The 16,246-nt window shown below is 41.4% G+C and overlaps 1 protein-coding gene across 1 annotated transcript in view; it reads left to right on the top strand.

Moving 5' to 3' along the window:
* RB1 (RB transcriptional corepressor 1) overlaps positions 1–16,246 on the top strand; it is a 593,146-nt gene that overhangs the window by 275,514 nt on the left and 301,386 nt on the right. Inside the window, exons 12-14 of the mRNA XM_063952790.1 lie at positions 8,525–8,612; positions 9,678–9,794; positions 15,765–15,821. Of these exons, the coding sequence (XP_063808860.1) occupies positions 8,525–8,612; positions 9,678–9,794; positions 15,765–15,821 (262 nt within the window). The remainder of the gene's footprint in view (positions 1–8,524; positions 8,613–9,677; positions 9,795–15,764; positions 15,822–16,246) is intronic.

Raw genomic sequence — 16,246 nt, 5'->3', positions numbered from 1 at the left:
GTCGCACACACAGTATAGGCATGTCGCATATTTCAATCACCATAAGCTGCTTGTGCATCTTATTCACATAATTTTCGGCAAAAAAAAAAAAATTATGTTGAGTTGCACAGGACCTGTCAGCTAAATTATGCCAGACATCTCTCCCACTGTGTGGCGTATTGAGGCAAGGGGGTATATGCAATTTCCGGGCGAATTGCGGCATTTTTTCGCCCGTTTTTAAATTCGACACAATTCGACCTTCGAATTCCGGCAGGTGGGTGCCGGAATTCGACATATTCAATAAAAAACGAATTCGACAGTCCCGCTGTCGAAAAACGGCCGATTTGACGGATTTTGATTAGATTTTTAAAAATGTTTAAAAACCTGTAAAAAACCCGAAAAAAATTGCGTGGGGTCCCCCCTACTAAGCATAACCAGCCTCGGGCTCTTTGAGCCGGTCCTGGTTGCCAAAATACGGGGGGGAAAATGACAGGGGATCCCCCGTATTTTAACAACCAGCACCGGGCTCTGCGCCTGGTCCTGGTGCAAAAAATATGGGGGACAAAAAGAGTAGGGGTCCCCCGTATTTTTTGTACCAGCATCGGGCTCCACTAGCTAGACAGATAATGCCACAGCCGGGGGTCACTTTTATACAGCGCCCTGCGGCCGTGGCATTAAATACCCAACTAGTCACCCCTGGCCGGGGTACCCTGGAGGAGTGGGGACCCCTTCAATCAAGAGGTCCCCCCCCCCCAGCCACCCAAGGGCCAGGGGTGAAGCCCGAGGCTGTCCCCCCATCCAAGGGCTGCGGATGGGGGGCTGATAGCCATGTGTAAAAATGTAAGAATATTGTTGTTGTTTTTTGCAGAAGAACTACAAGTCCCAGCAAGCCTCCCCGGCAAGCCGGTACTTGGAGAACCACAAGTACCAGCATGCAGGGGGGAAACGGGCCCGCTGGTACCTGTAGTTCTACTGCAAAAAAAATACCCAAATAAAAACAGGACACAGACACCGTGAAAGTATAACTTTATTACATACATGCCGACACACATACTTACCTATGTTGACACGCCGACTCTGGCCTCGTCTCCAATGTCGACTTCCGGGGTACCTGAAAATAAAATTATACTCACCTGATCCAGTGTCCGGTTCTTTTATTATAATCCACGTACATGGCAAAACAAAAAAACGCATTTACCCGAACCAGACGGACTGAAAGGGGTCCCATGTTTACACATGGGACCCCTTTCCCCGAATGGTGCTTCCTGATTGGCTGAAGGGACCCTCTGTGACAGTACTCACTGGTTCGGGTAAATGCATTTTTTTGTTTTGCCAGGTACCCCGGCCAGGGGTGACTAGTTGGGTATTTAATGCCACGGCCGCAGGGCGCTGTATAAAAGTGACCCCCGGCTGTGGCATTATCTGTCCAGCTAGTGGAGCCCGGTGCTGGTACTAAAAATACGGGGGACCCCTACTCTTTTTGTCCCCCGTATTTTTTGCACCAGGACCAGGCGCAGAGCCCGGTGCTGGTTGTTAAAATACGGGGGATCCTCTGTCATTTTTTTCCCCGTATTTTGGCAACCAGGACCGGCTCAAAGAGCCCGAGGCTCGTTATGCTTAGGAGGGGGGACCCCACGCAAATTTTTTTCGGGTTTTTACCCCATTCCATAAAAAATAAAATAAAAAAAAATAATATATATATATATATATATAGAGTATAGAAAAAGAGGAAAAATGGCGCCCCAGGGGTTTACAAATACCCTTATACAAAGACTATTGCTTAACAGGATTTGCAATCAATATTTATACAGGTTTTTAAAACACATAACGGACTGTACTTTTCATAAAAATTTTATTAAAACAATTATACAGAAACATGAAGTATATCCATCATTATTACATGTACATTATGATGTAGTTTCTCCTACAAAAATCCATCAATGGGATATGGAGGAAAGAAGGAAACCTTTCTGTTGTATCCTTATTCTTCCTCATTAAATATTCGGAGATAACATCAACAAGAAATACAGTAAGCCAACGCGTTTCGTCTAGGAACTAGACTTCATCAGGGGTGCGTCTTAGATAATAATGTCTATCCAAAAGAGTGATAGGCCTAGATCATTGGCCGAATAGGTTCATACGTGGGCTTCCAAACATCAATGAGGCGTGAAATAAGGGCATAAAGTCAGCCTCGTGAATCTGGTAACTCAGATTACGAAGAGCTCAAAAGGGAAGCATTCGTATGAAAAAAAGAGGAATCGGCAACTTCATGCACACATGGAGGACCTCAGAAGTCACAATACAGGTGAAAAATGCAGAAATCTATACAGAGTCCTTATGGTATCCTATGGATAGGATACCTTCCAAATAGTGATCAGCAGTGAGCCAGTGATCATGCAATGGTCCTCCATGTGTGCATGAAGTTGCCGATTCCTCTTTTTTTCATACGAATGCTTCCCTTTTGAGCTCTTCGTAATCTGAGTTACCAGATTCACGAGGCTGACTTTATGCCCTTATTTCACGCCTCATTGATGTTTGGAAGCCCACGTATGAACCTATTCGGCCAATGATCTAGGCCTATCACTCTTTTGGATAGACATTATTATCTAAGACGCACCCCTGATGAAGTCTAGTTCCTAGACGAAACGCGTTGGGTTACTGTATTTCTTGTTGATGTTATCTCCGAATATTTAATGAGGAAGAATAAGGATACAACAGAAAGGTTGCCTTCTTTCCTCCATATCCCATTGATGGATTTCTGTAGGAGAAACTACATCATAATGTACATGTAATAATGATGGATATACTTCATATTTCTGTATAATTGTTTTAATAAATTTTTATGAAAAGTACAGTCCGTTATGTGTTTTAAAAACCTGTATAAATATTGATTGCAAATCCTGTTAAGCAATAGTCTTTGTATAAGGGTATTTGTAAACCCCTGGGGCGCCATTTTTCCTCTTTTTCTATACTCTATTTTCTTTGCTCAGTTCCTCCTAACAAGGAACTCAGAGGAACCAGGCAGCCCATCCTAGAGATAGCTATACCTAATCGCCTATTTTGAAACCAATTAGCGCAGGAGGAGAGCGTTTGTGGAGTTATATATATATATATATATATATATATATATATATATATATAATTTGTTTTTTGTTTTTTTTGCTTTTAAATATATAAATAATACTTGTGCCTCCTAAATAGACAAAACCAAGTACCTAATCCCTTCTAATATAAATAGATATGCTATTACCAATAAAAAAAACACAAAAAAAAACATGTTTTTAAATTTTTTTATTAGATTCCGCCAGCAAAGTGTGGCGGATTGAAAATGACGAATTTACTTGTCGAATTTAACAAATGTCGAATTTCAAAAAGTCGAATTTGCAATGGCCGTTTTTTTTGATGAAAAGTACTGTATTGCATTGTCAAATTTTTTTTTGGGGCGAAAATGTCCCGTTTTTCGACATTTTCGGGAATTCGACCGCAATTGCATATACCCCAAGATGTATAAGGACACATCTGTATAAGTTAAACACGAAGGGGTATATTCAATTGACGTCGAAAGCTGCCGTCTGTCGAAAAGACATCAGTCTTCGACTTTTTTTAGGTCGGAAAGGGTTCCAACCTATTCAATATATTCGACAAGTCGAGGAATTTGACTTGTCGAAAAGCACGTGGATCGGCGGAATAGCTGCCGATCCACGTGCTTGTGTCGAAAATGGGGCCAAAACCGACAGGTTTTAGCCCCCTTTTCGACCATCTCAGTCCGACATAAAAAAATGTCGGACTGAGATGTGGGACCCAGAGGAGGAGAGGTGCGGGAGCCGCGGGGGAGACGGGGGACAGCCGCGGGCATACAAGGGAGAGAAGCGCTACAGTACAGCGCTGCAGCAGGATGTGTCTCAGCCGCGCCGCTCACGGCAGCGTCCACCCGGTTCCAGCAAGTGAGGTCACGCTTGCTGGAGCCGGGTGGACACTGCCGTGAGGTCGGGCGGCTATGTGACGTTCTCCTGCAGCGCTGCTGTTAGCGCTGATCTCCTCCGTCTGCCCACGGCTGTCCCCGCGCCCCCCCTCCCATCTCCTCCTCTGGGTCCCTCATCTCAATTCGACTTTTTAAAAGTCGAATTGAGATGAGATTGAATAGGGGTTCTCTGATCCATTCCGACAAATGCATGTCAGAATGGATCCGACCCTACTTGAATTTACCCCTAAAACTGTAACCATTCCCAGTTGATCTTTATGGATGCCAGAATTTATATTGGTACAACAGGTATTCTTTAAAATACTGCCCACACGGTTTTGGCACCTTGTTGGAATCCTGAAACTCTGACTTTTAAACCGTGCGCTCAGGTGTTACTTTCATGGAGAAAGCCTAAACCACACAGCTCCTGTAACCTCAGCAAGCCAACATAAATAATTGAAACAAACCGTTTCATGTTTAGATTTGCAACACTTCTCTGATTTGTAATATCCCAAATCTGTAGTTGCTGTGTGGATGTCACTGACAGACTGCTTTAAATGTATCATATATGGTAGCATACTTAAATAATGTCATGGTGCCTCCAGAGAGATATATGCGTTTTTATAGTTATGTAGTTGACACATTTATTTAGAAATGTAATATACGCAGGTCATTGCTGCTTCACAGCAGGTTGCCTGGTTCTGATTGGCTTATGGCCTATCATCAAGAGAACGGCCGATATATCGGCCAGTGTATACGGGCCTTAAGGCTCTACTCTATAAAAAAAAAAGCAAAGTGTTTACAGCCATCTGGCTGTGTTTCTTCCCTTTTACATCACTGCTTCTTTTCTAATGCCTGAGACCCTGACAATTATAGTGTTCACGCTAGAGTTAACTGCAGGCAGGACGCTTTTGGGGGCGCTGGGGGGGGGGGGGGGGGTGCGGGGGGACTTTTCCCAAAAAGGGGGGTTTGGATGCTCAGGGAGTCACGCCCTGTTCGTCAGTCTTGGTGGCGTGCCCCACACTTGCGGACATGCTGGGCTGCACCCAAGCTCTCCCCTCACTGTGAATAGATGGCATCTATTCACCAGCAGTGAGCAATAAACCACAACTTTTCCCGCTGGTGGGACACTGTGGCCTAGGGATGGCCATTGGTGGGTTATCCATCGATGGTACCATTGGTGGATAACCTTGATAATGGGAACCATTGATGGTTACCTCCTACTATAGCATTAAGCGAACTGTGGCACAATGATTAGGAATCATCGATGGGTCATGGCCATCCCTACTGTGGCCCGCAGGTGGGGACAGAACAGGGCAGACTGCTTCAGCGGGGTGCCGCCAACAAAGCAGTATGCATTTTGCCATTTTAAATCTGTCAGGATACAGCCCCCCACTGAAACAACCTAGCAGAAACACTAGATTACATCCGCAGACATTTTATTAAAGGTCAAAGGTATTGACACTTGTAATTACACAAATTGAAATAAGGGTGATTTTATTTGTATTCCTTTTTTCTTTTTTAATTTCCAAGAAATAATAATTACAATAATTTAACTCTTTGACTTGGATAAATCTGTTCTGTTCCAGAAAGGCTTTTATGTTAGTCCTTATAATCCCACGTTGACAGGGAAGTAAGAAGACTGAAATGAAAATGAAAGCAGTTGCTTGTGTGAGGTGATCCTCATAGCTGGGTGTGTAATGCAATCAGGGATTGTTACACATTCGGTCATAGATACATTTCAGATTGAGTAACGCGTCTTATTATTAGGTATATATAAATGACAGCCTGACAGGGTTAGTAAAAAAAGGTGGTAACTCGCTTTGGCAAAACACACCAAACACCAGGAATTCTGTATGTTTAGAGGCATGGATCTCCTCCTCGATATATGTCAGTGCAGAGGATTTAACATAACAAATTTACCTAATGTATTTTTGTTTTGTTTTTTGTTTAGCTGACACATTTACACTACATAAAAACACAATGGTGCACTTTCAAGTGTTTGTTCTAACCTTCAGATTCTTGCTCAACTCCATTGTTCACATTCCAGGGTTTTACTCTAGAGACTTCACTCATGTGACATAACTTCTGTAAAATTACCCTGACTAGACACAGTGTCTGCTAGATGACAGCTCTCAGCTGCTTCCTGGAGAGGTGACAAATAGTGTGGTAGTCGTCGGTGGAAAGATACCAGCCAAAGCAAGTGCCGGTCTGGCGGTCGTTCACCAAAATTGGGTCTCCGTTAACACTAGAACATGCTGAGTGGTTCTAATCAGGTTGCTCAAGGTTCTTTAGAGGGGGCTGTCAGGATTCTGATGGACCGGATGCCGCTGTCGATATTCTGACCGCCGGTATCCCTTCCATCAGGAAATCATTCTGAACCCTACAAACCTAGAAGCAATGCTGATGAGGGGTTCACTACGATATGCCGTCGGTCGGGCTCCCGGCGACCAGCATACCGGCACCGGGAGCCCGACCGCCGGCTTACCGGCAGTGTGGCGAGCGCAAATTAGCCCCTTGCGGGCACGGTGGCGCGCTACGTGCGCCACACTATTTTATTCTCCCTCCAGGGGGGTCGTGGACCCCCACGAGGGAGAATAGGTGTCAGTATGCCGGCTGTCGGGCTCCCGGCGCCGGTATGCTGGTCGCCAGGAGCCCGACCGCCGGCATACTGAAGACCACCCCTTATGAGACTCCATTCATTTACACCTACTGTATAGCGGCATTCTGAAATCATTCAGTAAACTTATCAATTTATGACCATCTCTGTACTAGGTGAGAGTGTGTGCATGTGCACAAACAACAATATCATTACTGAATTGGTCCTTTTTAACACTCTGGTTCATTAACCCTTATCACACAAGGTGGCTATACAATTTAAGGGTGAAAGTGGCATTGGTTTGTCTAGCAGTTGCTGGCTGCAGTGATATTTAGTGGGTATCCAATTACCTGTGGTAAAACATTGGGCGCAAAAACAGACTATTTTTTTTCCAATGTTTCATCCGTATTTTTTACAGGCTATCTAATTTGGTCGCCTGTAAAAAAAACAAAAAAAACCCCCCAACTTTCTCACGAAAACACACAGGTTCAGTGAAACGGATGAAAATGGGCCTGTTCCCGGGGATATGGTTCGCCTGCCTGAGGCAGGAGAAACAAAATCCCCAATAAGCCACGGCTCGTGCCGATTTATTGAGTCTAATAGGATAACCCCCGATAAGACAATCAACTGTGGTAATTGACCTTTGCTAATTGGACATACAGATGGAGCCTTCCTCGTTTTTGCCTTTTAATAGGATTAACTGAGCCAGGGCTGTCGGACTTAATCCTCTGCTGTATTGTTCTCTCTGTATTGTATTGCAGCTCAGAACAATAGATGAAAGACTTATGTTAATAAATCATGGGGCACATAAGCACAGCAGAGAAGCCAAGATGAGCGAGGCTCCATCTGTATAGTCTTTATCAATTTTTATTGCGTATTAAATTATTATTGTGCACTCATCACCACCTGGTAATACTTTTAAATTAGTATTTGGTTTTATCGCCGTGTGTGTGTGTGTGTATATGTATGTATATATAGATGTATAGAGGTGTGTGTGTGTGTATATATGTATATGCAGAGAAAAATTAGTGGCACTCACAGGACTTAAGATTCAATCAGGAATCCTGGTCAGTCTCCATCAACTTAGTGGGACCATGTGCATATAGTCACCGTTTCATTTATTGTTATAGATTTCATCAGGACATGTATGTGTACATATATATCATAAAGTGTATGTGTGTGTGTGTGTGTGTGACGCAATTTTGGCGCGTTTTTTGAATAATGGGTATTTAGGGAGCCGGTGAGGCATGGTCAGTTAGGCTGCTGATGTGCTAAATATGAAGTGACAGCTCTCTGATGTTTCCTGTGTCCCCTGATGACGGTCTGGATATGGCCGAAAACGTTTGGGCTTGGGCTTTTTTCAAAGTTATTGGACTGTAGCAAACAGTCATGCTGTGCTATCTATGCTGTCTGGAGAAATAAAATTTCAAATTTGATATCTACACCTATGCAAAGACTGGTGAGTGCTCCATTTGCTTTTCTCTTTAATTGGATTCTCTGGAGGGAATCCATGGATGACACCCCAGCTGCTGTATTGAGGATATAAACGTGAGTGCGACTTGCCCTTCTTCTATATATATATATATATATATATATATAATAAACTTGTCTGCAGGTATGAGCTTCCTGCTAATGTAAGGACAAAAGTTGTGAAAAAATATTTTTAAGACATCCACACAAGCTGTAAAATATGCACAAAAGTGGACGTTCTGATGAATTGGTTATATCTGTTTTATGCGAGCAACTGTTTGTCCATTTTTAATTTTTTGGAAGCAAATGGTTGATTGTCATTTGCTCCCATATGATACCAGATTTTCATTCCAACGAGTCTGATTGGACAGATTGTCTGCCAGATAATTGTATAGTGTATGTCCATCGAAAGTGGTAAATTGCATGTTACTTATCTCAGTCCATGTTTGTTTAATTAACGGAAAATGCTATTTCCCTTATCTCATATCTCCTTTTTATTTCTGTCTTTATAACAGAGCTGCAATGACTACCATTAACCAGTTGATGGTTACCTTAAATTCAGCCAGTGATGCGCCGTCTGATATTCTCAACTCTTACTTTAAGGCAAGTTACCATGCTATTTAAATATCTTATCTTTTTCTCTGATAAATCACAGTTTTACATGGGGTATTCATTTTGATTAGCAGGAAAATGTGTTGGGAACAAAAAAAGTCTTCTTAACATGGTAAATATGGTGGCAGGAAAGTGCAAGATCTAAACATACTTTGGTGGTATATATGGGTTTTCAGTGCATTTTATGTGCGCATGTGGCTGCATAGGACCTAAGAGCTATGCTAAATAAAATAACTCTGTACAGTCATCTGTGGGATTACAGATGGGGATGAGAAGAGCAATGTCAGAGGAAGATGGTTTCTGCATCAGCCTTAGAACACCTCTATAAGGATTCCTAAAGGGATTTGTAAATATCCAGGATATCGTTTAAAATTAAATTAACTTAACATGACAAGAAAATCTAATGAAAGAGCACCTACATTGCCTTATGGTATTTATTAGGCATTCCAAACAGATTAGTGTTGATTTGGCTGTCTTGTAATAAGTAAAAGAACAGACAGAAAGATCATTTTACAGTCTAACCTGAAACATATTTGACAATTTAATTGTATGTTTTAGGTCACATATGATACAGTTGTTAGTATTGGGCGATACATACAGTACACTGGAATTTTCATAACCGATAAATAGAACAAAACATACAGGTGAAAATGGTGCGTTGTTGGACAATGCTCTGACATCCATCGTTTAGGAATGTTTGTGTCAGAAACGCCTGTGTTCGCCCTTCTGCATCTGCCTCGGTTACATTTATTGCTGGATCTTTGTGAATGCATCATTATATATGCAGTTATTGTTTTTACTTTGTGCTTTGACTACCTACACTTATTTAAGGTCCCTTGTATAATGAGGAAGGGCAGTCTCTTCATTAAAAGAAATCTAACTCAGTGCAGTGTATGAAGCATATTTGTATGAATTTGTGAAATTTGCTCCATAAAGTTTTGCAAAAAATAATAAACGTACTGTCGATGTCTGTCTGGTACAGTATCCTATGGAATGGCAGTTTACCTACTGCAAATCGATCATGGTTTTATGGTCTTCCATATGAATTATTTGCAGAACTGCACAGTAAATCCCAAAAACAAGATAACGGAGAGAGTGGAACGCCTAGGACACATTTTTAAAGAAAGATTTGCAAGTGTTGTGGGACAAGCCTGCTCAGAAATTGGATACCAGGTAATTCCTTCCCATGCTTACTGAGGAGATATTCCCATATAATGGTATGTAGGCATATGGTCACACAAGGTTTTACTATTGTGTCAATTGTTTTACTCCCCTAGAGGTAATCTAACCTGACAGTCAGGTCACATTGAAATTCACTTTCCATGAAGGGAGACAAGGTAGCAAACCAAGTGATATTGTTGCAACATAGAGAAGATACAAAGTATCATTGTATAAGTTCTTGCTAGTCTCGGCTAGAGTAATATGTGGAAACTGATTCCCTTCACTAAATATGTGCCTAAAACAGGAACAAGGTTATATTTCCAAACAGAATTGGATCACAGTATCTCTAACATGAATTACTGTAACCTACCTCCCAACAGTCCCGATTTTCGCGGCACATTCCCATTTTTTTAAGGACTCTCCCGCTGTCCCACCCACGGGCCACAGTGTCCCGCGGTGGTGGTGGGGCAGTTGGAAGGCTCTAGACACACTCTGCTCTGCTTAGCTCATGCAGAGCAGCAGCGTCTATTCACTAGAGAAGGAGGGATAGGGGAGCAGCTCACAGAGCGCTGGCCATTCCCCCATGCTGACGGAAAACGGGGGCGTGGCTAGCGATTGCGACACTCCCGTGAATCCACGTCCCCTTTTCCTTTCTGGGCTGGCACGGCTTCGCTGCACCAATCTGTCCTTCCTTCTCTTCACCCAATGTTGGTAGGTATGCTGTAGCCTCTTTTGCAGCTATAGAGCTGATGATTTAACTTTCTCTATTAGCAGATGGACACAAGTGCTGTAAAACTCAAATGTATGAAGTCTTATAATCATGAAACAGGTGGATCAATAAAACTTGTTAAATTAGACTCCTTAATTTTTTTCTTTTATATTTCTTGTTTCTGAATGGTATCTATGCGTTACAACATCTGATATATCGAATAATGTATCATAAGAGAAATGAAAGTAAGAAGGAAGTTAATATAGACAGGCTTCTACTTTTTGGGTTACGCCATTAGATGTTGAACCTGCAATGCGAGGTGCCTATGTCAGATACATGATTATATGAACAAGGAGTAACTAGATGCCAGACAGTCACAATTGTTCAATCTTTTGATATTCTAATTTATGTCGTGTGCTGATTCCGTGATACTGGAGATTATAAGAATACATAACTCCATAATAAACCCAGGGTAAACGATATTAACAAGAATAAAGTCATAGACACACAATGTGGTACGCAAGATTGACACATTATATCAGAGATATGAATGATCGTACTCCCAGAGGATTACATGGTACTGCTTTTAACCATCTCGTCCAGAACATAGACTGGTTATTGAGTACCAGTGTAATCAATAGTAGTAGAGAGTGCTTCTGTTGTCAGCGATTTAATGACTGCACAAGTCTTTGGGTTTATTGGCTGATGAGAGGGCAGAGAAATAAGAATTTGCAGAGTAATACCTTTTACATGTCAGTGCATGAGGTGCGTTCAAGTTTTTTGGTAGCATGGAAAGAGTGGGGGCACTGTTAGAGCATGCCCAGGGTTCCTGCTGCGGCTGTGGTAGCCTCCTCCGACGTGTACATTTCAGCTTGGACGGCATTGAGCAGATTGAGATTGCTGCTTGCAGAGATGGTGCGGCACTCCAATGATTTGCAAACGGGTTAGATGTAGAAAAACGTTTCAATGCCTTTTAATAGTGTGGCATTTTCATCAGGTAATACAAAAGTAATCATAACATCTTACCTTAAGAAGGAAATATCACCCAGTGTGGCGCCAATCAGCAGCGGGACTGCACACTCGGCGGTGGCGCACTCTTAGTGACGCTGTGTAAAGATGCGTCGCCCTTTCACGTGTATAAACCATCACCATAGTACCATCTAAACATCTAAAATTACAACACAAGCTGTAAATATATTCAAGTTAGTTATACCAGAAATAAAATACTAGATCCATAATAATTATAGCATCGTGGATAATATTAACTATTAGCTGCCAGTAAATTAATCCCTGAGTGTTCATTTAGACCCTTTGGAGATACTGTCCCTAAACGGAAAATCCAGCAGGCTTCACACTGTGACAATTTTAGTCCACGACTACCATCATGTAAAGATGGTGGCACGTGATCAATCATTCTATACTTAAGTGATGTAAGGCTATGGGCAGCTAGCGCAAAATGTCTTGCAACTGGGTGCTCACTTTTGCCAGATATCAGAGCAGCCTTAATGGACGAATGGTGGGCTGCCATCCTTTCCTTAAAGGACCTTTTATGGACCATTGGAGTGCCGCGCCATCTCTGCGTTGTATGTATCCATTCTGTGAGGGCACCCAGTGTTGTTTTTACACACTGGCGCTACATAAGTAACTGTTAATAATAATAATATTATTATTATTATTATTGTTACTAGTTAATAAAATATTATTATCGTTACTAGTCAAAGTGACGGACACCAGGGCCGGATAATATTAGGAGGGCGTGCGCTACTCACACAGGAGTTGCCGGGTTTAAGGAATTCCTGCTGCTGAGAGCTGGGGCTCTGTCAGAGAATCTATGGGGCATTGCCAAGAGAAAGATGAGAGACATGAGACCGAACAATGCAGAAGAGCTGAAGCCCGCTATTGAAGCATTCTGGTCTTCCATAACACCTCGGCAGTGCCACAGGCTGATAAAATCCATGCCACGCCACATTGAGGCAGTAATTCATGAAAAATGGGCCCAAACCAAGTACTGCGTACAATTATACTTTTCAGAGGGCCGACATTTTTTTTTATTTTATTGATTTTATGTAATATTAAAAATTTGAGATTTGGGGTTTTCTTAATCTGTAATCCACAATCATAAAATTTATTACAAAGGCTTGAAATATCTCACTTTGCATGTAATGAGCCTATTTAATATTAGTTTCACCTTTTAAGTTGAATTACTGAAATAAATGAACTTTTGCGCTATTTTAAAATTTTTGAGTTTCACCTGTATATAAAGTCCCACACTTGATAGTGCATGTCTGAGCACAAACCAAGCATGAAGTCAAAGGAATTGTCTGTAGACCTCCGAGACAGGATTGTCTTGAGGCACAAATATGGGGAAGGGTACAGAAAAGTATCTGCTGATTTGAAGGTCCCAATGAGCACAGTGGCCTCCATCGTCCGTAAATGAAAGAAGTTCGGAACAACCAGGCCTCTTCCTAGAGCTGGCCGGCTGTCTAAACTGGGCGATCGGGAAAGAAGGACAACCATCTCTGCAGCAATCCACCAATTAGGCCTGTATGGTAGAGTGGCCAGACGGAAGCCACTCCTTAGTAAAAAGCACATGACAGCCCGCCTGGAGTTTGCTAAAATGCACCTGAAGGACTTTCAGACCATGATAAACAAAATTCTCTGGTCTGATGAGACAAAGATTAAACTCTTTGGCGTGAATGCCAGGTGCCATGTTTGAAGGAAGCCAGGCATCGCTCATCACCAGGCCAATACCATCCCTACAGTGAAGCATGGTGGTGGCAGCATCATGCTGTGAGGATGTTTTTCAGCAGCAGGAACTGGGAGACTAGTCAGAATAGAAGGAAAGATGAATGCAGCAATGTACAGAAACATCCTGGATGAAAACCTGCTCCATAGCGCTCTTGACCTCAGACTGGGGCGACGGTTCATCTTTCAGCAGGGCAACAACCCTAAGCACACAGCCAAGATATCAAAGGAGTGGCTTCAGGACAACTCTGTGAATGTCCTTGAGTGGCCCAGCCAGAGGCCAGACTTGAATCCGATTGAACATCTTTGGAGAGAAAATGGTTGTGCACCGACGATTCTCATCCAACCTAATGGAGCTTGAGAGGTGTTGCAAAGAGGAATGGGCGAAACTGCCCAAAGATAGGTGTGCTAAGCTTGTGGCATCATATTCAAAAGACTTGAGGCTGAAATTGCTGCCAATGGTGCATCAACAAAGTATTGAGCAAAGGCTGTGAATACTTATGTACATGTGATTTCTTAGTTTTTTATTTTTAATAAATGTGCAAAAATCACAAAGCTTTTTTTTTCCTGTCATTAATTGAATGAATTATTACATTATTGAATGTAGAATTTTGAGGGGAAAAAATTAATTTATTCCATTTTGGAACAAGGCTGTAACATAAGAAAATGTGGAAAACGTAAAGCGCTGTGCATACTTTCCAGAAGCACTGTATATTGAAAAAATCTGCATCTCTTTTGGGTCCTTTTCTACCCCTACCACTCCACTCTCCCCCAAGTCCCTATCTAACCCAACCCCTTTCTCTCCCCCTAATATCCTATCTATTGTTATCAGTAAACTATTTATTCCCCTCATACGTCTCTTCACCTTGCCATTCCATTTACGTCTTTCAGCAGGGCAGTTGGGAGGTATGGTTCAGGCCATCACACCATCTTGCTATTACATTGTAGAGTGAGGGTCCTCTATCTGTTGGTAACTATAGCTCCTTCAACCGATCACATAAATATAGAGCGCAGGTTTAACTCCCCCAATCCATACTTATACTACAGGTCAAAGGTTTTAGAATTCCCCCACTTTTTCAGCTTTTATTGAAGTTTACTCAGTTTAATGTCGGTGTCTTCTGATCTTGAAACCTAGAACAAATAAACAATTTAAAAAAACAACAATAATAATAATAATAATAATAATAATCATAGACTCACTTTGATTAACAATTTTATTTCAATCTTTGACTACCATTTATAGATATAGCTGCTGGATAAATTTGTGGCATTCTTTGTACAATGGAAATCCAAAGTTCCTTTTATACATGTTGCATTTGTAGGTTGCTTTGCTTTCTGTCCAGTTCATCCCAAACCAGCTTTCGGGGATTTAAGTTTGGAGACTATGCTGGCCTTTCCATGATTTGAAACCTACAGTCTTGTTCTTTACCTTGAAGGTAGATCTGACATAGACTGAAGTTATGCTTTGGGTCATTATCTTGCTGTGGGATGAACCCTTTACCAACTAGGCATAGACAATACGGTACTGCATGGTGCTACAAATTCTATGGTAGCCTTTTTTGGTTCAGCGTTTAACAGAACCCAGCAAAAGAGCCCCAGACCATCACACTTCCTCCTCCAGGTTTTATAGTTGGAGTTGGCGATATGATGGTTCCTCAGTGTGTGGGGATTATTTACTAAACCGAGGTTTGTACAAACCGCTGCTTCCCATCATGTTTCAGCCTGAAAGTTAAAAGGGCAATGCTTCAAATAGCAAAACACAGGGTTTTGCCCTATTAAATATTGGTCTTAAACAGGCAGGGAAGCACCACTTAGTAAGTAAGCCCCACATACTGAGAAACCATCCTTTGCCTACTCAACCGCATACAAAATATTGTGTGATGAACCAAAGATTTAAGATGGATTCTTCGGTCCAGTCTGTAATAGGCACTAGGCGGTGCGTGTTGGCCCAGGCAAGCCTTTTTCTCTTATCATGTATGCTCCTGAAAATACTCAATCTTTTTTTATTAGTTGTGGAGCACACAAAAAAACAAAAAACTAACAATATGATAAAAAACAAACAAACAAACAGAGATGGGTATATAGAAAAACACATGACAATCAACAAAAGTGATCCATGAGCTTCACAAATGTAAGAGATTAATGCATTTTGACAGAAGTAAATTTTTTGTTTAATTAAAAGTAGATTTAAATTAAAATTTAAATGTAAACTGAAATAGAAATCATCAGGTATGGTCGACCAAAGGATTAGCCACTTTTAGACATGGAGTAATATTATTTGGAACATATCCCAACAATTGCCTAGTCTCGTACCATTGGGTAGAATAAAAACATTTGTGCATCTGCTTCTTAATAATACTTATTCTTTTATCTAAAATGTTTGGGAAGCTATTCCCAAAATACATATCATTGTTCCTAACAGAGGTTTAAATGTTAAGACTACAGTGTATTTTTAGTCACAATATTTGCAATGTCTTTAAGACTGTTTTTGGGCTACAGATAATGTTTAAATGTTTTTGTTCTAATAGCGATACAAAGTTGGAGTGCGTTTGCATTACAGAGTATTGGAATCTATGCTGAAGTCGGTAAGCATGTTAAAGTCAAAGTGCCTTTATGTTGGGTTGCAGATTAAATTTTTAAGATTTTATACTTTGTAAAATCTAGAACTAAATTTACTATGTGCCACTTTCCAAAGCCACTGCGATTTCATCAGTTTCAGTCAGCATTATGTTCAGTACAAAACCAGGCATGTTGGTGGTCTCTGCAGTTTGTTTTGAAATACTTGTTTATGCATTGTATCCATTTAACGCGTCATAGCTACCACCTTTGAATTTTTGCAATCAGTGGGTTACGTGCATTAGGCTAATTAATGAAATACCTTTTTCCTCACACGGCGCTGTAAACACTGCTGCTAAATCTAAATCTTCCACCCCTAGGCCTCTCTTGCTTTACTCCTGATTTTATGTTCATTAGAAATCAGAGCATTTATTATTGTTAGTCTTGGACAAGC

Source organism: Pseudophryne corroboree, chromosome 2, assembly GCF_028390025.1.
Source record: "Pseudophryne corroboree isolate aPseCor3 chromosome 2, aPseCor3.hap2, whole genome shotgun sequence".
Classification (NCBI taxonomy): domain Eukaryota; kingdom Metazoa; phylum Chordata; class Amphibia; order Anura; family Myobatrachidae; genus Pseudophryne; species Pseudophryne corroboree.
Note: the sequence above shows the minus strand (reverse complement) of the source record. Positions and strands in the feature narration are given on the sequence as shown.